Source organism: Desmodus rotundus, chromosome 1, assembly GCF_022682495.2.
Source record: "Desmodus rotundus isolate HL8 chromosome 1, HLdesRot8A.1, whole genome shotgun sequence".
In the NCBI taxonomy this organism is placed as follows: Eukaryota; Metazoa; Chordata; class Mammalia; order Chiroptera; family Phyllostomidae; genus Desmodus; species Desmodus rotundus.
Window position 1 is genome coordinate 161137259 of NC_071387.1, and position 25724 is coordinate 161162982.

At 35.6% G+C, this 25724-nt stretch overlaps 1 protein-coding gene across 10 annotated transcripts in view; it reads left to right on the forward strand.

The window, feature by feature from the left end:
- The window catches only part of SSBP2 (single stranded DNA binding protein 2), a 249913-nt gene that overhangs the window by 65052 nt on the left and 159137 nt on the right, over window positions 1–25724 (forward strand). For all 10 annotated transcript variants that reach the window (XM_045197921.3, XM_045197919.3, XM_071219490.1 and 7 more), the window contains exons 2-3: window positions 8962–9034; window positions 17874–17935. In XM_045197921.3, the coding sequence (XP_045053856.1) occupies window positions 8962–9034; window positions 17874–17935 (135 nt within the window). The remainder of the gene's footprint in view (window positions 1–8961; window positions 9035–17873; window positions 17936–25724) is intronic.

Genomic DNA, 25724 nt, shown 5'->3' on the forward strand with positions numbered 1-25724 from the left:
TATAGCCAGTACTGCATTTCTAGTGCATACAGCTTAGCTAGAAGATTGGATGGAAAATTTTACTAAATTCTATGAATGACCAAATTTCTATAAACTGTTGATCAGTTCGTTTTTTCATTCATTCTCATTTTTATATTTTAACCCTTTTTAGTTCCCCAAAATTGATTGTAGTCATTTTAATTATGAACTTGCCTGTCTTTTTAAGGCAATTGTTTCTCTTTCTAAGCACACCAAATCATTTAATTCCAAATTCATAATCCTAGCATTACTTATCTATGAAATAGGACATCAGTGAGACATCAGCAAAGTAGTGTTTTTTTATGACCCACTTTTATTTAATTGCTAAAAACTTTTCATTCTTATCGCTGTCTTCACTGATGCAGTTGTCCCTGCCCTAGACCTGTATGTATATCAGGTATGTATTTCTCTAAAACTGATATTGAGACTACACAAAAAAAATGTTTGAAGTTTGTTTAAAACAAAGGCTGGGTATTAGTATTATTTCATGGCTGCATAGACACATTTTTGATACTGTAAGTCTGGTTTCTAGCTTCACACTGTTCATGATGGAGCACTTTAAAAAGACAATGTTAGAAATAGATTTCTGTTTTTCACACCTCCTTAGCACCAGGTTATAAGCTCTGTTGAAAATTTGATCAGGCTGATCTAGTTTCACTACTAATAACTACTTACAGCCTCATGAGCAGCCTCTCAGAGGCTGCCAAGTCTCCTTGCTACTCGTTAGCTAGCTGTGATCCAGCTAACTATTGGCATTTTATCACCAAGGAGTCACATTTGGACACTGATACGTGTCATTGGTTAACCATGGAATTATACAGTGGCGCAGGAATAAGATGATTTTTTTAGATCCAACACGATCTGAAAGACCTGAGGCTGCTCTGGCCACTGGCATTGGAAGTTGAGGGCAAGAGATAGGGAGTGAATTTTGGATGCAGGATTTGAATGCATGCTACTCACCAGTGCTCAATGGCAAGAGCTAGAAATATTTTCTAAAAAAACCCTCTTCCAGTCCTCTACCATCTTTTTATTGTTTCTTCACTAACTTTGATTTTACAAGGAAATAAAGAGGAGAAAGTAATATCTCTTGAGGATTTGTTTTGTTAAAAATGATTAAAACAGTAAAAAGTTACCACTCACAACTATATGGCCTAACTTATTTTTTAAGTTTTTTATCATTTTTGAATTAATGTTCGAATACAGTTGTCTTCATTTTCCCAGCACCCTACCCCCCACCCTCAATCCTACCCTCCTTGGCTTTGTCCATGGGTCCTTTATACATGTTCTTTGGCGACCCTTTCCCTTCTTTCCCAATTAATTCCCCGCCCCCACCCGTGGTTACTGTCAGTTTGTTCTTAATTGTAATGTCTCTGGTTATATTTTCCTTGCTTGCTTGTTTTGTTGATTAGGTTCCACTTATATGTGAGATCATATGGTATAGCTTATTTTTTTTAAATCACCCTTTATATATAGGAATTAAGAATCAATATGAAGGAATTATTTTGGTAACATTCATGTTAAATAGTATAGTTCTTTATTTTTTTGAGAGGCTGAATATTAAGGATACTGAGAGGATGCTGATGCTAATGCTAAAATAGGTATCTAAAGGGGATATTTTATCACTTTTAATGACTTGATGGAAAGAAACCAAAGCTTCTATAAATGCCTTATGCTTGATCCAAGAGAGTTATTCATTTAAAAATACATATTTGGGCCCTGGCTGCTGTGGCTCAGTTGGTTGGAGCATTGTCCCATAAACCAAAAGGTTGTGGGTTTGATTCCTGGTCAGGGTACATGCCTAGGGTGCGGGTTTGGTCCCTGGGTTGGGGCTCATATGAGAGGCCACCAAATGATTGCATGGATGTTTCTCCCCCCATTTCCCTCCTCCCCCTCCCTCTAAAAATCAATAAGCATGTCCTCACGTGAGGATTAAAAAAATCTTTTGGGCACTTACTATTTTAGGTGCCACAAATACAGAGATAAACAAGAAAGATAAGGTGTATTAGAGTTGTTTATTTCAAGAGAAATTAGGAACAGCTGTTTTTGAAGTTATCCTACCTTTTCTTCCTTCCACTTTTGCCAGATATATAAATTAACAAAAAAATTTTAAAGTTACAAATGGGAATCCATTAATAGGGAGGCTTTATATGAATCTTTTTTCTTTTTCTTTGATAAATATAAGAATACGGTAAAATGCTAGCAAAGTCAGTTTTCATCACTCAAGTTTAGGATGGATGTTATGTTTTCTTATATGAAATGGCTGTTTTCTCTTGCTTTTCAGTTTCAACACTACATCTTTTTGTAATATTAAAAAGATAGCTTGCCTCATTGGCACAGAGAATAGATTGGTGTTTGCCAGAGTTGGTGGAGTGAGGAGCGGGTGAAATGGTTGAAGGAGTGAAGTTACAAACTTCCAGTTATAAAATAAGTAAGTTATGGGGATGTAATATACAGCATAGTGACTATAGTTAATCATACTATATTGCATATATTAAAGTTGCTAAGAGAGTAGATCTTAAAAGATCTCATCACAAGAATAAAAATTCTGTAAGTAGATATGGTGACAGATGTTAACTAGACTTATTGTGGTGATCATGTCACAATACATACAAATATCAAATCATTATGTTATATGCCTGAAACTAATCAAGTGTACGTCAATTATACCTCAATTAAAAAAGTAGATAGCTTGCAAAAGACAGGTTCTTTAATAGTTCATAAACAGACCGAAGTGTGAAAAGTAAATGCAGGATATTTTGGTGAGGCTGACAGACACAACCATCATTGGTGGTTGGGCTTTTCATTGTGTAGACATTCACCAAATGATATATACGCATAGTTCTAACTCTACCTCACAGGAGTGTTGTGAGCCATAATTGCATTTGACCTGCAAGTGGCACACATTATAATACATATTCCTGAAAAGTTTTATAAATATTAAATCATGTTATTATAACCAGCAGTCTAATGTAAAGGAAACTTGATAAATTCCATTTACAAGACTAAAAACTCCTTCTTTATGATATAAAGAGTCATATCCACTTTAACTGTTCTATAAATTCAGATTTTAAAAATTAGGCCATTTTTATTAGCTGATTCTTACAAAATAAGGATTTGTTTCATATAGATGTATTATATACACATTAAATAGATGCTGACATGGACATATATGTATATATAGAAAGAAAATTAGGAATTAGCTCTGAATTATAGGCAGTATTTATCTTTTATTTATCTGTATCTTGGAAAACTTGTATGAAAATTAACAATACTGTCTTAGAAACCTTCTATTTTTATATCTTGCCCATAGTTCCTTATTTTCTACCATTTCATTCAGAGGAAGAAATTTAATCTCAAATTAGATAGCTAGATTACAGAGAGAAGTGAATGAAGTAAGGTCTTTACCTTTGTCCCAGAATGCAAAGTACCTTCACTTACAAATTCGTTGAGAATTTATGGTTATTAGACTCTTAAGTGACCGCATGTGTTGTAGATGTCTTATTAGTACAGTACTTGACCTATCCTAGTACTGTTAGGTGACACCTGTTGGCAGGCATGTAATAGGTTTTGTTCATGTGATTGGTACAAATTTAAGGTTTCATTGGTTTTGTTATCTTCGCAAAGTAAATTTGAAATAACTTCAGTTGGTGGTGTGGTAATGACATTTTCTCAGATTTTAAAGTTCAAGAATTAGGCAGAAAGAAGTCACTTAAGTGCTTATTGAATGAGTATAGGATATTTAAATTCTGAGATATTTTTAAACATGAAATTAACTATTAACAGCCAGTTTACTTCTTAATTATTTTTAATTGTTCCCCATAATGCAATTTATTGCCATCAGCAATGTTTGCATATCTGTTGCCTTACAGATTATGTTTTTATGTGAGAATTTAAATCTCATTGTTACTTTAATATATATTTCTTTAATTCCTAGTTATGTTTAACATTTTCCATATTTTAAAATTAGTTCTGATATTTGTTATTGTCTCTGCCCACTTATCTATACGGGTTTAGAATTTTTCTTTTCCTATTAGTTATTTTGTATTTAAATATCAAAAATATCTAAATGACTCACCCTCACCAGCCCCCCCCTCCCCCCAAAAAGAAAATCCTGACCAAGTTAAAGTCCTAACAAAGTGGGTAAAAATGTTTGCAGCCAATATATCAGAGGTTTAATTTTTTTATCTAGCTAGACATCTTAGATTTTTATGTTGTGTGAGTGGCAAAGTTTAATCTTTTACTGGAGACACAAGCTGCCATTATGATTGTTAGAGAGGACAGTGCTGGAACAAGAGCTGCCCCCCGCCTTCTGAAGGGGGCCCAGGATGTTGGCCTCTGCTCTCACTGGGCCTTCATCTGTTACTTCTTATTGTTATTAATGTTTATACCAGTTAAATAGCCACAATGTACTTTATCAAAAGTAGTTAAATTTCTTAAAGGATTCTAAAAAGGAAAAAGAAGATGTTAACTCAAAAGTATACACAGTTTAAATATTTGTATATTCAATAGTTGTCTTTAAATTTTTACTGTTCAGTAGAAATTGGATCCAAATAAAATATCATATATTTGATCTCATGTCACTGGGTAAGGGTCGATGCTATGATTTATTTACCTCATGGATAGACAGGGGTCACTCCCCTGGAATTATTTGAGACCAAACAATATCTTTTCTTACAGGCCTTTCCCTCAAAACCTTCTGGAGATTCTTATTTTTGGCTTTAATGCCTCTCTTGTTGGGAGCAAATGGGAAATACACTGTGTCTGTATCTGAAACTAGAGCAACTGCTCCTCTGGACTTAATGGTTCCTCTGTAGCCGGAAGGGGATAGAAAAGAAGGGCAAATGTGGGAGAGATTTTGGCATTGGAATCCAGTATAGGACTTGGTGATATATTACTGCATGTGGGAGAATTAGTTGGAATTACAACAATAGTGGTTACTATTATTGTGCTAGTACTTTCAGTGATACTCAAGTATTACACTTCCCACTTTACAAATGAGGAAACCAAGACTCAGTTTGTCTTTCATTCAAGGTGAGCACAGGTACAGTATACAGATGGAGAAGGCAAATTTAACTTTGGACATGGCCAATTTGAGAGAGAAGTATCTTGTTAGATACTTTAAATGGTAATTTCGAGAAGTAGGTTTGGAGCTTGGTAGAGATGATAGGGCTAAAGAAATAGGTTTGGAGAATCCTGTGCATACAGGTGATTGTTAAAATATTAGAGGTTTGCTGATGATGTATTATGGAGTCATTGTGGCAATGGAGTATAATTAATTGTTCACACTTGCAATCCCCTGCCGCTGCCTGGGAAGCGTTAGTTTTACTTAAGGAAGGTTGCAGAAAATGGATGTATGAGGTGGTATTATAGGTAGATTTTCTCAGTCCTCTCCCACTTCATCACTGCTGGTAATGATGTGCTGCTATAGATTCTAAGGGTAGGGGGACAGCCACACCCTTTAGAAGATGCTTCAGAATCTATAGTTATATAGTTTGAAACCCCTTTTCCTAGTAATTTTGTGTCCCTTACAGTACATTTTTAGAGAATCATTTTCCTAGACCCATAGAGAAAGAGCAGGGATTGTTGCTTTTATTACTACTGGTAAAGAGATAACCTTTTTGTTACCTAATTAGTTGGGAAAAACATAGAAGAAATACATGAGCCCCTTTAATAGTACAAGGACGAGATTATAAGGAAGTGACTTAACGTTAAGGAATGTTTATTTCAGGGACACAGCAGCATTGTGCTCTGGCTTTGGCTGTTTCTTCCCCGCAGGCCTACCACAGGCGCCTCTGCTTGCTCTCTGCCCCTCACTTCCAACCTACCCAAGCTTGGTGGGACATCCTTATTGTTCAGCCTTTGAGTTAGGCCTGGAAATCTTGTCTAGCCTGAACCACTAATTTGGCTATAGGCCCAAGATTTTACACACCACAATGAATTACCTGAGGCTATATTTCTTCTGAGATAGCAGTTGTCAGGCAATTATGAGGCTTCACAGTTTCTCTGGGAAAATTTGCAAATAATCTGCTTTTTCAAGATGAACTTTGCAATCATGGTCAGTGAATCATGTGATGTGGTTGGCAGTGGCTAATGGAGGGACAAGATGTGTTGGAATATGTGTGTTTGAAAAATGTGTACTAAGAATAACCAGTAGGATTTGTTTGTGTGTTTGAAACTATAGGACTGTTCCAATTCTGCTATCCCATATGATCTACTTGGGGGATGAGCTACACCTCCATAAGGAGATACTGCTGCCCAAAGGAGTATGTTGTAATCCTCATGTATGTTAGGGCAGAAAAAGAGTTAGGAAGCACAGATCTAGGAAGTGTCATTCAACTCGAGGTTAGGAGATATATCTAAATTACATACATGACTTCCAGTAAAAGTGGCAGCGTAGGCAGACATGGCTCATCACTATGCACAACCACATCAAAATGACAACTAAAATATAGAACAACCATCACTCAGAACCATCAGAAATTGAGTTGAAAGAAGCTACAACTATGGAATTAAAGAAACCACATCCATCCAGACTGTTGAGGGGTGGGGCGCAGACACGGAATGGGCTGATCCCTCACCCACATGTGGAAGATAAAAATTCCAGGGGGATAACTTGGGAGCAAGGAGTCCTAGCCCCACTCCAGACCCCCAGCCTGGGGTTCCAGGGCCAGGAAGATAAGTCCCCACAACTTCTGGCTGCAAAAAACCAGCAGGGATTCTGTCAGTGGAAGAAACTACTGGATCCCCAAGCAGTTCCTCTTAAAGAACCCACACACAGACTCACCTACTCAGACTCACTCCTTCTGAGGTCCAGCACCAGGGTAGCAGCTTGAAAGGCACCAGTGGCATATAGGGAGAAACTGAGGTCCCTGGCATCAAGATGAATAGACGCCATAGTCCTTTTTCTAAACCTTATTTGAAAACCTATTTGAAAAAAAATAATGAAAGAAAACATCCTTAAATTGGTGAAGGAAATAGACATGCAAGTCCAGGAAGCACAGTGAATCCCAAATAAGATGGATACAAAGAGGCCTACTCCAAGATGTATCATAATTAAAATGCCAAAGGTTAAAAATAAAGAGAGGATCTTAAAAGCAGCAAGAAAAATGCAGTTGGTTACCTACAGGGGAGTTCCCATAAGATCGTCAGCTGATTTCTCAAATGAAGCAATGTGGGCTACAAGGGATTGGCAAGAAATATTCAAAGTCATGAATAGCAGAGACCTGCAGCCAAGATTGCTCTACCCATTTCAAAGATATCGTTTATAATTGAAGGGTAGATACAGTGCTTCCCAGACAAGAAAACTAAAGGAGTTCATCATCACAAAACTATTATCATATGAAATGTTAAAGAATTTATTTAAGAAAAAAAAGAAGATCAAACCTATGAACAATAAAATGGCAAAAAACAAACTAAGCAAACAAGAAGAACAGAGACAGAATCATGGACACAGAGAGTGTTTTATACTTGCAAGAGGGGAGGCGGGTACAAGGGAATGAGTGAAGAGGTGAGGGGATTAAGAAGTACCAATAGGTAGTTACAGAATAGCCATGGGGATGTAAAGTACAGTATGGGAAATGGAGCAGCCAAAGAACCTACACATGACCCATGGACATGAACAATGGTGTGGGGATTGCCTGAGGGAGTGGGGGGTGCTGGACGGAGAGGGGCAAAGAGTGAGAAATCAGAACAGTAATAGCAGAATCAATAAAATATAATTAAAAAACAAACTACATATACATAACTTACCAGAGCATGCTTTTTTATCTATGAGCAACTTTCTTATGCTGTTTAATTATCAGAATAATTCTCATTTTAAGTGATTGGCAGTTTTCGGATGGGGAAAGAATCTATGGACAGAGCAACTAGATTTGTATAGGCTTTCTTTTTTTACAACAAATGCATGAAGTGTTTTCATGAGAATGAAGAAAATACTCATTTTTGCACATGCCATCAATCTTTAACAATCAAAAATTCACTTGGCAAGAGACGTGGTGCAGCTATTCAAAATTGTGGTTATTGTTACATTGTTTTGTTTACTGTAAACCTGGCTCAATGTTGGTAAATATAGTGTAGCAGAAACTGAACTGTTGTGAGCTATCTGGGCATTTGTCCAAGATATCATTAAAAATACTGCCTCAGACTAATTTGAGTTTATGAATAATATTTTGTTAACAGCTCAACTGAAATTGAGCCACATGGTGTAGCTTAAAAATTCTGAATCCACAAGATAATGAGAGTAGTATAAGTATATCCTGCATACTTAATATTGGATAGCTAAGTGATAAATTTATATGTAATGTTGTGTTAACTTTTAAACTGTAGGCTCCGAAATGCTTAATATGATCTGATATCTTTAAAGTTTACTTAACAATGTGGTTTGTTGTTATTTGAATGCTTTATAAAGTAAAATATTATTGGTTTATACATCAAACCTACAGAATAAGGAGAGATTGTAGAACAGGTATGAAAATGGACATTTAGCACCGTTTTGGCATATGGATGTGCAAAGAGCTAGAGTTTGCATTAACATTCTCCAAAAAATGGAAGGACATAGAGTTCTTAGAAAGGTCCAGGGACTTAATTAATTTATTTTACTAATGAAAGATTATAACTTAAGATAAGTTATTAGGATTAGTAATGTTTGGTTATAAAGTATTAATTGTATTAGGGAATGAGGTTATGGTGAAATGATCCAAGACAAAGTCTACATTTAGACATTTCTTGCCAATAAAAGATATATTTGTCCTTTTCTTTGTGTGCTATTTTAATTGGTTTAAGTTCTTTCTGGACATATAAGCTGCCATTGAAAGGATATGGGAAGAGTTGATTTGTGTCACTGCTAAGTGTGTCAAATATTTTTGTAGTGTAAAGGTGTGTGCATGATTGAGAGAATTAATTTTAAATAATTTTCTTTTCAATAAATATCTTATTCATTTTCAGGTTAGCACTCTACGTATATGAATATCTGCTCCATGTAGGAGCTCAGAAATCGGCCCAAACTTTTTTATCAGAGGTATGTTTTTCTTCATTGTATTTTGATATTTTATATAAGTAAATGAAAAATATACTGTAACAATTATTTGAAAGAAAATAATCCTTATGTATTCTATAGTGAATGCTCCGTTATCCATGTGGATGTTACAGTCTTTGTAGATTATTTATAAACAGTTTTAGTGTTCCAAAATGTCATTTTCATACCAATAACCCTCCCATTCAGCAGTCTAGCCATTTTCCCCTTTAGAAATGGAAACTGATACCAGCCTTGGCAAAAATAATCAAGAAAGCAAATTTGCTTCTTTAAAAAAAAAAAAAAGACAAGCACCATCATTTCTCTAGTTCCAGCAATATCTTATTTTAGCATTATTCACAGTTTTGGAAAATATGTTTTTTGTTTGTTTTAATTTTGTAGGAAATTAATGAACTGATGGCTAGATTTCAGTTACAAATCTTTGATAATATTTTAAGTTCTTGTTTCTCTATTTTTGTCCTTTACATTTTTGTAAACCTTGAATTTGAGCTTTCTTGCAATTATATAATGATGAGGTTGAGGAGGATTTTATTTAGTTTTATAATGTTTAGACACATAATGTGCCAAAGTGCTTTACATATATTATCTTCGATTTTTATGAGATTTACAAGGTAGACGGTATTATTTCTGTTTTACTAATGAGAACAATAGGGATCAGAGAGTTCATATAACTGACTCATGGTCGCACAGCTTACAGCCAGAATTCAAACCTAGGTGTATGTTAATTTTAAAGCTCTCGGTTCCCCCTTATGTCTGTGCTGCCCTCTGTGTAGCCACTAGCTGTATATGCCTTTTTGAGCACTAGAAATATGACTGCTGCAATTAAGAACTGCTATCAGCGTGAAATGCACACTGGATTTTGAAGACTTAGTGTGAACAAAAGAATATAAAATACAATAATTTTAAAATTTTAATCATACATTGAAATGGTAATATTTTAGATATATTGGGTAAAATAAAAACTGTATTATTAAAATTTATTTTACCCTTTTTTGATTTTTGAATGTGGACTTGAGAGGCTTGCTCACAGAATAAAAGTTGTTTTACCATAGAAAGAATATGTTCAGTGAAGTAAAAATTTGATTTTATAGTTAATTTAAGTCAAAAGAGAAGTTTAGTGTATATTTATCTTATTAAGTTATTAATTAGAAGACTTTGGTGTGTGACCTTTCTAAGTCACATTTACTGTGATGTGGTAGAGGAGGTGATTGAGATCTTAAAAGGATGTCCTTAGTTGGTACTGTTGATCACCACCGACCTATGCAGTGTAGTTAAAAGGAATTAAGCTGGCTACAGGGATTTTAAAATTTTATTTTAATGCAATTGAAAACACTGATGAAACTTGATGAAACAACGAAGGAATTTTCTTTTTTTAGAACTTTTATTTGTTTATTTTTAGAGAAAGGGGAAGGGAGGGAGAAAGAAAAACATCGATCTGTTGCCTCTTTCATGCCCCCAACTGGGGACCTGGCCCACAACTCAGGCAGGTGCCCTGACTGGGAATCAAGCCGGCAACCTTTCTTTCGCAGGCCGGAGCTCAGTCCACTGAGCCACACCAGCCAGGGTGGGGTTTTCTGATCTCTTTCCTTAGATTAAGGACAATTTTGAATTGGCTCAATTTGTTGAATCCTCAGGGAGACCCAAGACTATATTTTCTTACCAACATTATAAGATATTAGATACAGTGTTTAATAAACTTTATCCAAAAAGAAAATTGTTGGCTAACTTATGTAAGGACATTCACATTTTTGGACTAAAGAGGTCTACATGGATTCAGCAGATAACTAGATGTTCTACTGATATGGCCTTGGCTCAGTGGAAAATGGATATACAAAATTTCAAAGGCTATTTGTTAGAAATGAAATTAACTTCAGAAGGGATTTACACATATTTACAAGTATCTACCATGATTTTATTTTCCGTGTTTCTGCATTTGGAGTGCAACACTGAGTATTTCTCTGAATTATCTGCCCATTTCAATTTCACAAAATGAAATCAGTTAAGCTGAAAACAAACTATTGCCACAAAGAAGAAACAGTATTTCTGGACTTTAGAGATGAATGTGTGTGATTCTCAAAACTATTCTTCACTTTCTAATTTGCCAAACTCTGAGTGGCACTGTGAAAATACTTTCTCATTACTTAAATAACCAATATAGGGTTGGCTAAATATAAAGAATGGCCTGGTGTCCTTAACAAATAAAATTAAAAATTAGAGTATTGCAGAGGTTTAGATTTTTTCCCCTTCTTGAAATTTTTACATTGTTTGTACTCTATTACCAGCCCTTATTTGCCATAATTCGTCAATACGTTAGCCAGAAATAGAAGTTTAAAAACATTTACTAAATTGTTTCTTCAGATTTAATTAGGAATGCTAAATTATTGAGCACCATAGACTCAAAATCTGTTCCCTCTGTTTATCTTTCACCTCTATGAAGAGAGAAAATAGTAATTTTCTGACAAGTTTCTTGAACTTTAACTTGGAGGCCATGTGATGTAATGGTAAAGAGCATATTCTTTGGGGCCAAACTTCTGGGTTTGAATTATATCCTACATATTATTTACTTATTCAGGTTTCTTAATTATGAAAAGAAGATAATCGTAATTACAGTTTAAAGTTGTGCTGAGGTCAAGTGCTGTATCAGTATACATAAAGTGCTTAGAAGGGCCTGTCATGTAGTAGGTTTTCAGTGTTCATTTTAAAATTCTTGGCCAATCCTTTTCTATCTCCTGTAGTTTCTTTCTTTCAAGTACGAGTACAAATGTATATCCTGCGTGTATGTGTGTGCTCTGTCTGTCATTTGAATGGCCCACATTCCGCCTACCTTCTGGGGTTACCTTTTCTAACAATGTGGCTCCAACTCTAATCCTTATGTATTATGGGTTGTCTCAAGTCTTCTGTGGTGTTTCTGGTCCTTCCTAGGGAGAGGGGGCTCAGGGTTCTCTTACTGTGATTTCTTGCTCCTACTAAGTATTACCAGTACTTCCCTACTGCTTCTCCTTATGGCTGATAACGTTTCTTTGCCTGAAGTTTTCTATTTCCCTCATAGCCTCAAAGCTCCACTAACTCATTGCTCTGTATAAAAGATTGTTGCTGAAGGTTGGGAGAAAACTGAAGAATATTAAGCATTGTGCAGTGCAGACAGCAACATTAACTATCCTTAAGTTCTTTGGTCTCCTTGCCACAGGGACATTCTCACTCACTGTTTGCCCAAGAGCTCCATTTGCCTTCAGTCTTGCTGGCTTCTCACAACCTCTCCTATTCAGTCCTTTCCTGAATCCTCCCAGAGAACCCATCCCCCAACCCCCGCCAACCTCTTCTGCCTGAGAGACAACCAGCAATCTCCTGGGTTCTTATTTTATCATGTACAGTGGAATATTAAGTATTTGTTCTCCACTTCCAAACCATTTCTAGGGGCTTCTGCCTTTCAGGGCCAAAAAATAAAAACAAAAGTAGAAAGGATTTATCAAGGGGTTTTCTGATAAAAGGTATTCCTCTAGAAGAGGACTTCTACCTTCTTTCTAAAGTAAAACAGCACTATTTAATGATAAAGCTTTATATGATTATGGAAATGATCTCTAATCTGTGCTGTCTGGTGAGTTGTCCAGTAGCCACATGTGACTATTTAGTCTTTGAAAAGCAGCTACTGCAACTGAGGAATAGTCAATTAACCTAATTTAAAATTTAAAGAGCCACATCACGGTCAGCGAGTACTCTGTCAAACACAGTTTTGCACCATGTGCTTCAAGGTGCAGACAGATCTGTCTTCCTGTTATACATCTATTTGTTTTAATGTCTTGAATTAAAATGTAAACAATTTAAAATTTTATTGTTTACATTTAGTTTACTGTATAATGCACCCATACTTCTATACATGGAAGCTTTTAGAAAATTAGTGGCAACACTAAGTAGGCTATATCTAAATTAGAAGTCACAGGAATTTTGCTTCAGGAATTTTTTAACATAGGATCTAGCTTTATCCTTTTATGGTATTAACTTTTTTAATTCTCAAAAAAAATATGAAAGGATTTAGGAATAGTCTGAGAATGTGGATCCTGCAAGTTTCACACCTGCTGGTGTGCTGATGGAGATGCCGTTGGAGGGGGATTCGAGCATCTCAAGAGTCCCACATGGACAAGGCTAGCACCTCCAAGAGCAGCTGCTGACCTCCAGAATCGCCCCACCCCTGCAGTTGTATCTGCTGCCGCTGCCGCCAGCAACTGCTTCATTTTGGGAGCCAAAGGCAGGAAGCATCTCTTCTTCCTCCTGCCTTTTGATCCCCTGCTAATGTCTCCTGATGGCAGAACCTAACAGGAAACCAGCTGGCAAGAAGCCCAGGAAATGTAATTTTCAGAATCCCAGCACCAAGTGTAGAATGGAGTGTAGAAGGGCAGGTGTGGGGCTGAGAGGTAATAGGTAAATGAGCAGTGAACTTTGCCGGAAGCAAATACTGATGGAAAGTTAAGCGGGTGTGTCTGTGTATGTGTTCATGTATGCATGCATGCATGTTTATCATTTTTCGTTGTTTACACAGATGCTTACTATACATACTCTTATCTGCTTTTTTGTTTCACTTGTTTGATTTCAATCATTTTATATCGGTTTTTAAAACTTCATAGTTGTCTTTTTACGGTTATAGGGTATCATTCTATGAAATGTTCCATGGTATATTTCACCAGCCCTCTATTTATGGACATTCAGGTTATTTCCAGTCTTTTGCATTTACAAACAATACTTCAGTGTTAATTGTTATTGAGTGTGTGTATGACACATGTGACCGTATTTGTAGGATAAATTCCTAGAAGAAGAATTGCTATATTAGATAGTATGTGTATTTGTAGTTTGCAATTATCATATATAAAGCATATGACATGTCTTACCCCTGCCCTCATGATTCAATGTTTGGTTCTGAAGTTATATAGAAATACTGAAAAAACTAGATCATATGATAGAAACACAGTATAGCCACAGATGAGAACTTCAAATGCAGAATGTGGCAGTGGAAATGGGCCTAGAGATTTACCTGAAAGTTACAGGAGAACACAACTTTTTACTGGGCAAATGGTGGAAGGAAAAGAAGTGGATGATGACCCTAAATAGCACAGAGCCCTAGGACACTTTGAGGCTAAGATTTGAGAGAAATTGATTGATGCCACTCAAACATTTAAACAAGCCTGAATGAAGCCTATGGAAGTCAGTACAGCAGAAAATACCTCTTCCTAAAGAGCAGAATGGTTTCTAAAATGCCTGTTGCCATTTAGAGGTACTTTCCGGCCCTTCCTCAACCCCCTCCATCATCAGTGCATCTTGGCTAAAAATGTAAACTACAGAGGTTAATATGGCTTAAAAATGGAAGTCCTTATTTGCCCTTTTTTACAAATCATAGTTGTGAGTTTGGTGCAATTTCTTTAATATGAATACACACAAATGCACACACATATATGCACACTTTTTTTTAAGACAGAGAAGGTTTTGTATTATGTATATATTTTTCCAACTTTCCAAAACTCCAACTTGAAAAACAAATATAGCATGACCCTTTTTCTAGTGAAATATATCTTATTCTTTTTAATGACGGCATACCCTTCTATAGTATGTAAGTATCAAAATTTATTTTACAGTCACTGTTGATGAATGCTTTTCAGGTTGTTTCTAATTGTCATTGTTTCTAGCAATACTCAATGAATGCCTTGGTTTTCTATAGATTAGAGTTTTGTTTTCCTGACTATAATTTTATGCGTTTTCTAAACAAGTAGTAGTAATTAGTTTGAAGATAAAAAAAATTCACTATGGAAACATACCCCTATGTAGAATCGTCTCTTCTTTGGAAATACCTAAAGTATTAATTGTTTATTAACTATGAAAGGATAGCTTTTGTGTTAAATTCAATATAATGAACCAAAGTTATAGCTGCTTCTGCTGCAGCTTTGCAACTCCAAGTGAGACAGATGAACTTTACTCACTACATAGAAAAGAATATTATGAGGGTGAAAAGATGATGCACATGAAGCATTTTGAGCCTCTCTGAGGAATAATACGTTGTAATATTGCTTAAAATACAAATGCATTCCCTTTAGACTTTCTCTGATAAAAGACCTTACCAAATATAAACACAGAGGTATTTCCCTGGAGTACTTTATTTTCTGAAACAGCTCATGACTGGCTGCGGACGCTGTGCGCTGCAGGAGGCAGATGTGGTGTGGTGGGGCTTAGACTGTGAGTCTCATCCTGCCTCAAGCACAGTCTGGCACTGAGACCTCGTCGTGCCACTTTAACCCATGCATAAGTCGCCTCAAGTTCTCCTCACAGCTGAGAAGAGTGTGTGTGCTTTAGCAGTGATAGTATGTGAGGTCACGGTAAACTGAAATGAAATGTAGAGACTCTACTTTGAGAAACTTGTTGTTTGTGTGATTAGGATGATTCCAGGGATTAGGAATATTGGTGTATCTGGGCACATCTGTGAGGTCCATTATTGTACCTTTACAAGATGTTACCAATAGTGAAAAAATGCTAAGAGAAAAAATTGAGAGAAAGATGAGACACAGCTATAACACAGCTATAGTTTTGATTACTTTATAACTTTAGTAGGACATTATAGTTATAGTCATAAGACTCAGTAAGTACTATTTATTTTTTTCATGAACCAAGAAGATATAATATCTATTGATCAGTGGAAATTACCAGATAAAAGGTAGCATAGATATAAAAATTGTTACTACTTAGAAGAATGAAAGGATGTGGCTTAGATTTATATAATATGTTCTGATTCATTATTCATATTGTCTTTATAAATTCAAGTTTATGAATTCCTAGAGTTTCTCCTTTTAGCTCTTCTTTAAAATGGCTATCCTATATATAATTTTCTAATCTTTAGAAAATTTCTCTTTGGTTTTTGAGAGGAAATTACTTGTCTACTTCAAGGTTCCCATTGGTTTACATGTTATATTCTTAAGAACTCTAAAAAATGCTCTTAAGTTTTCCCATTTCTTCCTCAGAGGGGCTTTTTTCTTTTTTTAAACATTTAGGGCCACCTTCTAGGTTCCTATCTTAAAATATTTTTAAAAATCCTTTTGGGATAAGAAGTCCTAACATCTTCCATATAGGTAATAGAAAAGAGTCCTTGAGTTTATAATTATAGTTGTTTACTTCCTAGTAGTGTTAGGGGAATATAAGCATATTTTGTTGATTAGGGTGTTGTTAAACAATTTTTAAAAAATTTTTATTGTTATTCAATTACAGTAGTATGCTTTTTCTCCCCAGTTAAACAATCTTTAGTTATTTAAAATAAAAATCTAAAGCATATGAAGTCTATCCAGAAAGTATCCATCCATATAATACAAAAAAATAGAGACATTTACTTTTTGTCTATTTGAAGAGGATAGATGCAAGAAACATTGTACATAGGAAGATGACATCTCAGTTCCCTTCAAATAGGCACCTTGGGACCTCACGTGGTTCTCCCAATCGCCATCAGCTGCCCTGTCATCTTTTCCTGAATCTCATCGACAACCTGAAATCTCTTCCCTTTCAAAAGTGATTATAGTTTTAGGAAAAGCCAGAAGTCGCAGGGTGCCAAATCTGGACTTTAGGGGAACTGAATCACCTGGGTGACTTGATGTTTCACCAAAAACCTCTGCACAAGAAGTGATGCATGAGTGGGAGCATTGCCAGTCACCAGTTGCCCATAGCTGCGGCCTTCTGAATCATCTGAAAAGTTTCCGCAGAGGAGTGCTCAAGCTTAATGCAAAATTTGATGCAGATTTGTTGCTCTGCTCACTTAGTCACTTTGAATGCAATGGCTACACAGCACACATGCTCACTCAATGGCATCTACCACCCCCACTGACCAGTACAGTGAAGTCATCATTGTTCACACATGTGCGTTCCAGTCCACTCTTCTTGGCTTGCAGGTTACATTGATGTTGTACAAACCATTCTTGTTATATTAACAATGGTTGGACTTTTTCCAGACAGACCTCATGTACATAAGATTATATTTGAGGCTGGATCAACTTCATTAAAATTATAAATCACTTCCTACTGTTTTTCTGGTCTTTATCCTCCCTTCACTGTTTTGTTTTCTGCCATAGCATCTGTCACCTTCTAATATAAACACCTTCTCTTTGTAGGGGGCTTTCCTTGTTTATGGTCTATCTTCCCCACCAAAGTGTAATCTCTGATTATTGCTTTCCAGTGCTTAGAAAAGCCACTGTAGAAACACCCACTCAGTTCTTTTTCAATTTCCCAATTAATTTTTAAGTACTTAGAACTTTTAATTTGGGGGGATATTGACCTAGTTTAAAAATTTTATTATAGTAGACTACAACTCATCTGAATATAAACAGTTGGGAAGTTAATATAATCTTTTTTAAACTCATCTTCTGGAATACATATGCCTTCTTATTCCCACCCCCAAATCAGGAATTTGTTAAAAAATTCAATCCTTAGGGCATAACTTAGAGTCTGTATATATGAAGGCCAATCTCTTGCAAATTTCTGGGTTAGTGACGATAACTGATTTTCATGGTGTTAATAACTTTGATTTTGATGCTGAAATATCTTGAGAGCCTGAAATACCTTCTGAAATTCTGGTGCAGAGGGAAGCAATTTAGGGAAATAATGGTGGCATCTTCTCTCATAGACTATTCAGTCAACAAATTACTATATAAAATGAGTACTTGTAAAGCTTGAGTAGAGTATAATATGCAAATGATTAAAATCTTATGTATTACCTTAATATTTTAAAGTAGAAAATACTGCTTTGTAATAGGTATGGGGAAGTTGTTATTAGGAAAATATTTAATATTTCTTTTATTCATTTTAGATAAGATGGGAAAAAAACATCACATTGGGGGAACCACCAGGATTCTTACATTCTTGGTGGTGGTAAGTATCTTTTTCTTTTCATTTTTACCAGACTGATGATACATTTCAGTAGGCCTGCAGTATAGCTGTTTATGATTTCATGCTTCCCTTTTATTATTTTTGATTTTCTACAATTATTTTCTGAAAGCACTAAAAAGACAAACGAAATCAAAACAAGCATTATTGTTGCTTAATTTAAAGATATTATATTATCAAGCTGGAATTAGGACCAGTATGTGGAATCTCCAACTGTAAGTATGATTCCGTATTAGTCAACTTGAGCTGTCACAATAAAATACCATGGACCGGATGGCTTAAACAACTGAGGTTTATTTTCTCACAGTTCTGGAGGATTGCAGTCAAGCTGCTAGTACAATCTATATCTTGTGAGAACTGTCTTCCTGGCCTGTAGATGGCTGCCTTCTTATGTATTCTCATGCGGTAGAGAGAGGGGTGAAATGGCACGTGGGTGCTAGCTACCTCGCTCTCTGGGACCTCTTTTTACCAGAGCCCTAAATCCATCATGAGAGTTCTATCGACGGCCCAGTTAATATCAGAACTTAGCAATTTCACTGTGGCATCTGTAGGCCTAGATGTGTGACTTTTCAGCAGCAGCAATTGCTAGTCCAGGTATTTGCATTAAGTTAGACTTTTTTTTTTATTTCTTCAATAGAAGCATTTCCTGTTCAGTACTTTATACACTCATCTCGCAGCATCTTATTTAAAAGAAGAAACTAAAGCTCTCTTTTAGTACTTTGCACGTGGTTTCCTCAGTACGTTATTAAGTGCCATCATCTTTTTAATCTCTCCCCTGAAAACATGCCTTACTAGAAGTGCTGTGGTGAATGGAACCGCACTTGGTCAGTTGTGGTTGTGGGTTTCCCTTGTTTGTCTCCCATATGTGTGGCAGGGACAGGTGCAGTCCTTTGGTTAGAGTTCTTCCTGTATTTGGAACAACGGTTCATTGCAGTTAAGCACTGTCATTTGGACTGCGTTCCTGGGATATAAGACCAATCGCTTGTAATGTATAATATTATAAAATTCAATTTTTCATTTTACATAGTATGTACTTATAATACCTAGAGCTAGACTGTAAATACTTAACTGTTTGTTGAATGTAGTTGAGTCTCCTCACCTGTTGACACCCTTACTTTTTGTATGCTCACAATTAGGTCTACAAAGTGCCTAAGAAACCATTGTAGAAGTCTGTCCCTATTGGATTACTGGGCTCACAATGTGAAGATTTTAAGTTCTCCATTTTAGGATTAATTCTATTTTTTGTACTATTTTCCTTTTACTCCTTTTCTCATGAATTTAACCTATTCTTATATTGCAAATGGTTGATAATAACTCACTGAATACTTAGGCATTTTGTTTCTGTCAGACTTTAGCTTTTTTGGTCTTAGATATCAGAAGGTGCAACTCTGAAATACAATTAACAGTATCATAACTGAGATAGGCACTGGTTATAATAGCAGTGCAGGAGGAGTACTCATGCCAGCTTGGGAGGATTAGAAAGCCTGAATAGAGAAAGTGAATCTGAGATGAGTTGACAGTTGGGTGAGGGAAGCGTATTTTGGCAGAGGAATAGTATGAAGTCTTACAAGGGATGATCATGCATTCAAGGAATGATAGGTAACTTAAACCAGTTGAATTGTAGATGCAGTACTATGAAGTGATAGAGTATAAGGCCAGAGACAAAGACAGGGGCCAGGTTTCAAAGTCCAGAAGTAAGTCAAGGGTTTTTGAATAAAGGTCAAAGATTTTAAACAAGGTATGTAACATGATTAGATTTGTGCTTTTAGACACTCACTGAGCACCAACATAGAGATGGATTAAAGAGGGTTGAGAACAGAGGCAGAATCTAGTTTACAAGGCAGTGGTAACTGTCCAGTTGAAAGGTGATTAGGTGATGGGTCTCAGATAGTGAACATTGAATGGAATAGTTAGAGGTGGAGGAGGAGGTTCTCAGGTTTTAGATTTGGATGGTGGGATGAACAGTGGTGCCATTGGCTGAATGAGGGAATATAGAGAGAGCAACAGGCTTTGGAGAGAAGGCCATGATTTAATTTGGACAGGCTAAATTTTGAGATTCCTGTGTGACATTCAGTTAGAGATGCCGTATACAAAGTTGGAGATCTGAGTCTGTTACTCTAACACAGGTCCATAATGGCTTGGGAATTACCAGCATTGACCACACTGAAACCGCCCTGTGTAAAATATAAGAGCAAGGCATGGGCTTGGAACCCTGGGAAAAGTCAACATTTAAGCATGAATGGATGAAAAGGATTCTCCAAGGAAAATAACTGGAGAGGAAGAAGGGTAATCAGAAGAGAGTAATGTGTGGGAAACAGGAAAGGCATTCAAACAGGAGATTAAATTCTGCAGCAAGTGTAAATAAAGAGGCCCAAAGTTTTTTCTCAATTGGGAAGTAAGGGAACTTTGGTGGTCTTGGGGACATTTTCAGTGGCATGGTGAAAGTGAAATTTAGAAGGCTGCTGTAATGTCCAGTTTGAGGCTCCCTGAGAGTAGTTGAACTGTGAGGTGGCATGTATAGTAGATTTAGGGTTAACAATGGAACAGGAACTAACATTTTAGATTTTAAAATAGATTTTAGCGTTGCATACAGATCAAGGTAGAAGGAGAAGGAGGGGTTAAAGGTGTGGGAAGAGAAATACACGTGCACAAAAATGCAGAATAAAGTACAGGAGAGAGGAGAGGCAAAGGCAGTGGAGAGGAGAAGGGGAATTTCTGCCTTTAGTAAGGGACAGAGTGTGTGTTTTACTTTCTGGAACTGTCTTTCCTTGTTTCTGATGTGACTTCCATTATCACTTTTTTTCTTTCTCAGTTTGTGTGATGCCCACTGCCGAACTGTTTCCCCTGCCTCCCACGTTCTTTACCTGTACCTTGATCAAATCCCCTTTGGAAACTTACTTCTTGTTTGTCACTTTGATAAAAATTCCCAGCTCTTTAATGAATTTCATAAATTGAAATGCCAAGACACTTATTTCCTCTGAAATTAATATCCTTTTCAATTTGTGTAATTTAAAAATATACACTTAAAAACTTCAATTTGTGTAATTTAAAAATATACACTTAAGTTTTAAAGTTTTAATAGCTTAAACCATGTTTCACTTTTATTTAATTATATGTGTATATAATTAAAAACCTTTTGAAATAATATTGGGGGCAATGTATTTATATCCTGAGTATATATCACATTGCAGAATAATAAACTATTATTATGGGAGTTCAGTTTCTCTCACCTGGTTGTAGGAGATCAAACCTTGCAGTGTGTTAGCACTCTAACAATTGTAGAATCTGATGGGTGACATCAGGCCTAGCTAAGAATAACCAAATACCCATATAAAAAATAGCATTGAAATCAGTCAACTGGCTCACTAGAATGGCATAACATTTATCATTGGCAAACTGATTCCCACTCATCATGTATATCTTGCCTGTAATAAGCATTGTGTAGCTAATTGTTCATATGAATTAAGTTAAACTAAGCAGCAATATAAGACAATGTAGGTGACGACTGGGATAGAAAGAGTTTAATCATGGTGAGAAGGGAATAAAAAATATTGGCAAGAGGGATCAAAGAGCAGAGGTGGTCAGGCTACAGAGACAAGGCAAACTGTGTGTGGGAGAGTAGGAAAGTTATGTGGAATACAGAGGAAAATTTGTTAGGGAGAAGACAATGTAAAAAACTGATGTAATCTTCCACAAAATGCAAAGGCTTAAAAAGGAAATTAAGGCAAATTTTACTCAGTTAATAAGAGAACTTTTTTCCTAGCCATACTACTTATGTGAGACTTTCCTAGAATACTTTTTAGTAACTTTATACTTTCTTTAAAAGTACTTTTGCATATGCCATCTCTTTTTATCTATAAAAATCTATAAAATATCTAATAGATATTTATCTTTTTACATAAGGAAACTAAGGAAAAAAACTATTTGCTCAGGGTCAAATTTAGAATTAGAATTGAAGTCTCCTGATTTGTAACCAGTGCTTGTCTCTGCGACAGATATTTCTTAAACACAGAACAGGATTTCTGTTCACTATTAATAAGAAATCAATTATAGTTTCCTTTTGAGCATCATGAGTGGTTAGTTCCAGATAGTAGATATAAACGGGACTCAGAAAAGTTGTCCCTTCCAAGTCCAGTCTATGTTGAGGCATCCATGGGTCACTGGCAGCTGCTGGTAGCATGAGGGGTGGTTGCCATGGGATACTCAGGCCATGAGTTGGAGTGCAACTGTCAAAGGTAGGATAACAGAGTGCTCGCTGTCTTATCTAGGACGGGTATCTACCACATTCTTATAACAGCTGATGCTGCTCAGACTGCCAGAGCAGTATAAACTTGCCCATAATCAGCCTAAGGCATCTTGAAATGAGAACTCATAATACCATACTCACATGAGAGGCAAAATAATATAAGAATTAAAAAGTTCAAGTCCAGCTATGCCACTAACTGTGTTACCCTTAGGCAAATTACTTAGCATTCCTAAGCCTCAGGTCCCATCTATAAAGTGGGAAAAATAATAGGAGGATTAAATGCTGAGTATGTAATGCTCAGTATATGATGCTTGAATTTAGCACATACTTATTAAATGTAAGCTCTTTTGATACTTTAAAGTACGATTTTATTAGTAACCCAGGAGTATTGTGAAAATTTTATGATAGTGGGACAAAATTTAATGCTTGCATTTAGAAAGTGTTAAGTAATGCTAACAAGTAAGACAAGTACATGTACATGGAAGTTCTAAGGTGATGAGCAGGTACATGTATATTTCATGTAAAACCCTCCTTAGCCTTATGAATGGATAGTTTTCTTCATTCACTGATAATATAATTTTGGGCCAAAAAGAAATCACTTCTTTAATTATTAAGACTTGAATTTATAATAACGTGGCTTGCTCTTCAGAAAAAAATGTTTGCCCCAAAGGTTTTTCTTCTTTTAATTTTTACTTTCAGATAGCCCTACGTCTGGCCAGTGGCATAAAGGTTATGTAATTATGTTAGCATCCCATCTACTGGGATGCATCTGGTCTGTGTGTCTACCCTTGCAGACTCTGACAACCCCTTTGCTTTCTGCGTCCTGCATATACTGCCAACTGGCTGAGTCCTTACAGCTCACATCCTCAGGATAGAAGGAAAACAGGTTTGCGAAAAGAAGTCTCAAATTGGGAATCCTGTGTTCTCCTTTGTTTGTGGGGAAAATTTTAATAATAAATAATATAAAAACTTCAACACTTGAAAGTTTGCTTCTATTTTCTTTGGAAAATACAGATTTTTCACTTGTGTCTGCTTAAGAATACAGAAACTATAAATCTAAAGCATCATTCATGATGATGAATTCACCACATTTCAAGGTTGTTTTGGCCATACAGAGTCTTTTATGGTTTTATACACATTTTACAGTTATTATTTCCTGTGGAAAATGCCACTGGAATTTTGATAGGGATTGTATTGACTCTGGATTGCTTTGGGTAGTTGAACATTTTAACAACACTCAGTCCTCCAATCCATGGCACAAAGTATCTTTCCATTCGTTTGTGTCTTCAGTCTTTTTATCAGTTTCTCATAGTTTTCAGTGTAGAGACCTTTCACCTCCATGGTTAAGTTTATTCTTAGATATTTTATTCTTTTAGATGAAATTCTGTTTCATAGTTTCTCTTTCTTATAATTTGTTGTTAGTATATAGAAATGAAACAGATTTTTCTATATCGATTTTTGTATTTTGTAACTTTACTGAATTCATTTCTTACTTCTAATGGTTTTTTGGTAGAGTCTTTAGTAACTTGAATCTTTTTTTTCTTAGTCCATCTAGCTAAAGATTTGTCAAGTTTCTTGGTCTTTTTAAAGAACGAAACTTTGTTTTCATTAATTTTTTATTGTTTTTCTCTTCTCTATTTCATTTATCACTGCTCTAATACTGCTTTAGTATTTCCTTCTGCTAGCTTTGGGTTTAATTTGTTCTTTTTTAGTTCCTTAAGTTTTAAAGTTATGTTGTTAATTTAAGACCATCTTTCTTTTTAAATGTTAGTATGTATAGCTTTTAATTTCCCTCTTAGCCCTGCCTTTGCTGTATCCTGTAAGTTTTGGTATGTTGTGCTTTTGTTTCATTTCTAAGTATTTCTACTTTTCATTTCCCTTGTGTTTGGTTCTTTGGTCCACTGGCAGTGTGTTGCTTAATTTCTTCAAATTTGTGAAATGTTCAGTTTTTCTTCTGTTACTGATTTCTAATTTCATCCTATATGGTTGGAGACGATACTTTGTATGATATCTAGCTTTTTAAGTCTGTTGAGACTTCATTTGTGCCCTAACATATGGTCTATGCTAGAAAATATTCCATGTGCACTTGAGAAGAATGTGTGTGCCATTGTTGTTGGAGAGAGTGTTCTGTATGTATCTATTAGATTTAGTTATTTATTGTGCTGTTTTTGCCCTCTATTTCCTTCCTTGCTTATCTTCTGTCTAGTTGTTTTATCCATTAATGAGAATGAAGTATTCATGTCTCTAACTATTATTGTAAAACTGTGTAATTCTCCCTTGGGTAAATGTCCTTAAAAGGATATATTTCTTTACTGTTATTTGAAGAGATCATATGTAAGTAATGTAGGAATGTTAGACATGTAATATACAAATATATACTATTTTACTAACTTGTTTTATTATCCCTCATCTTGATCTTGTAAACTTTTTACCTCCCGCTAAATCCATAAAGGGGAAACTTAAAAATAGAAGTAGACCACTGTTATTATTGAAGGATAAGTATTTAATTTAATTATATGTGTATAAATCATTATTTCAATATTTATTTCATAATATTTAGGGCATACTCCAATAATAAATTATTATTCTTCCAGTCAGTTTTGTAAGACTACCCTTTAAAGGTAATACTGGAATGATTTTTTTTAAAGATATTATTTATTTATTTTTAAAGACAAGGGAATGGAGGGAGAAAGAGAGGGAGAGAACTATCATTGTGTGGTTGCCTCTTACACTCCCCAAACAGGGGACCTGGCCTGCAACCCAGGCATGTGCCCTGACGGGGAATCGAACCAGCAACCCTTTGGTTTGCAGGCCAGTGCTCAATCCACTGGGCCACACCAGCCAAGGCTGGAATAATTTTTAGCAGAGATCGTGGTATTTGTTAGGAAATTAGGAAATGAGAGATAAGTTGTTTGTCACAATATCACATATAATATTTTATGTTTCAACTAAATATACTTTATAAGGACTACCATTATAAAATCTTGATTTTAAGAGCTTTGAAGTTCCTTGAGAACATGAAAGTAGAAATAATTGCAAAATGCTGTAATTATAACACACCTGATCCAAGTGGAAAATGTATCCTTGTATGTCTACAATACTTATAGTTTTTATCCCAATGAAGGTATGGGGAGGCCAAGTATGACTTTTAACTACTTTCTCTCTCCAAAAATAATTGGAAATTTACTTAAATTATTTTGGCTTTTATTGTTTTCTTTGTGTTTCTTGCTTATTGTAAAATTTTTAAAGGCAATAAATGCCAATACTCAATCCTTCATATTTTTCACTTCTGAAGGTAATCTTATTTTACCAAGTTAATTGTGTTATAAGGCCTACAGACTGTGTTCTCCCACCTGAGGAGAGCAAGAACCAGACTGAATGAGACTTCAAGGGTGAAAATAAAGGGACCAGGTTTAATGGACCAAGTTTTACGATGCTATTGTTAATGTTGCCCTAAGCACAATGACTTGCTTTAACAATATGTATGCATTTTAAGCTTTTATGCAAACTAATGATAGTGTTGATATT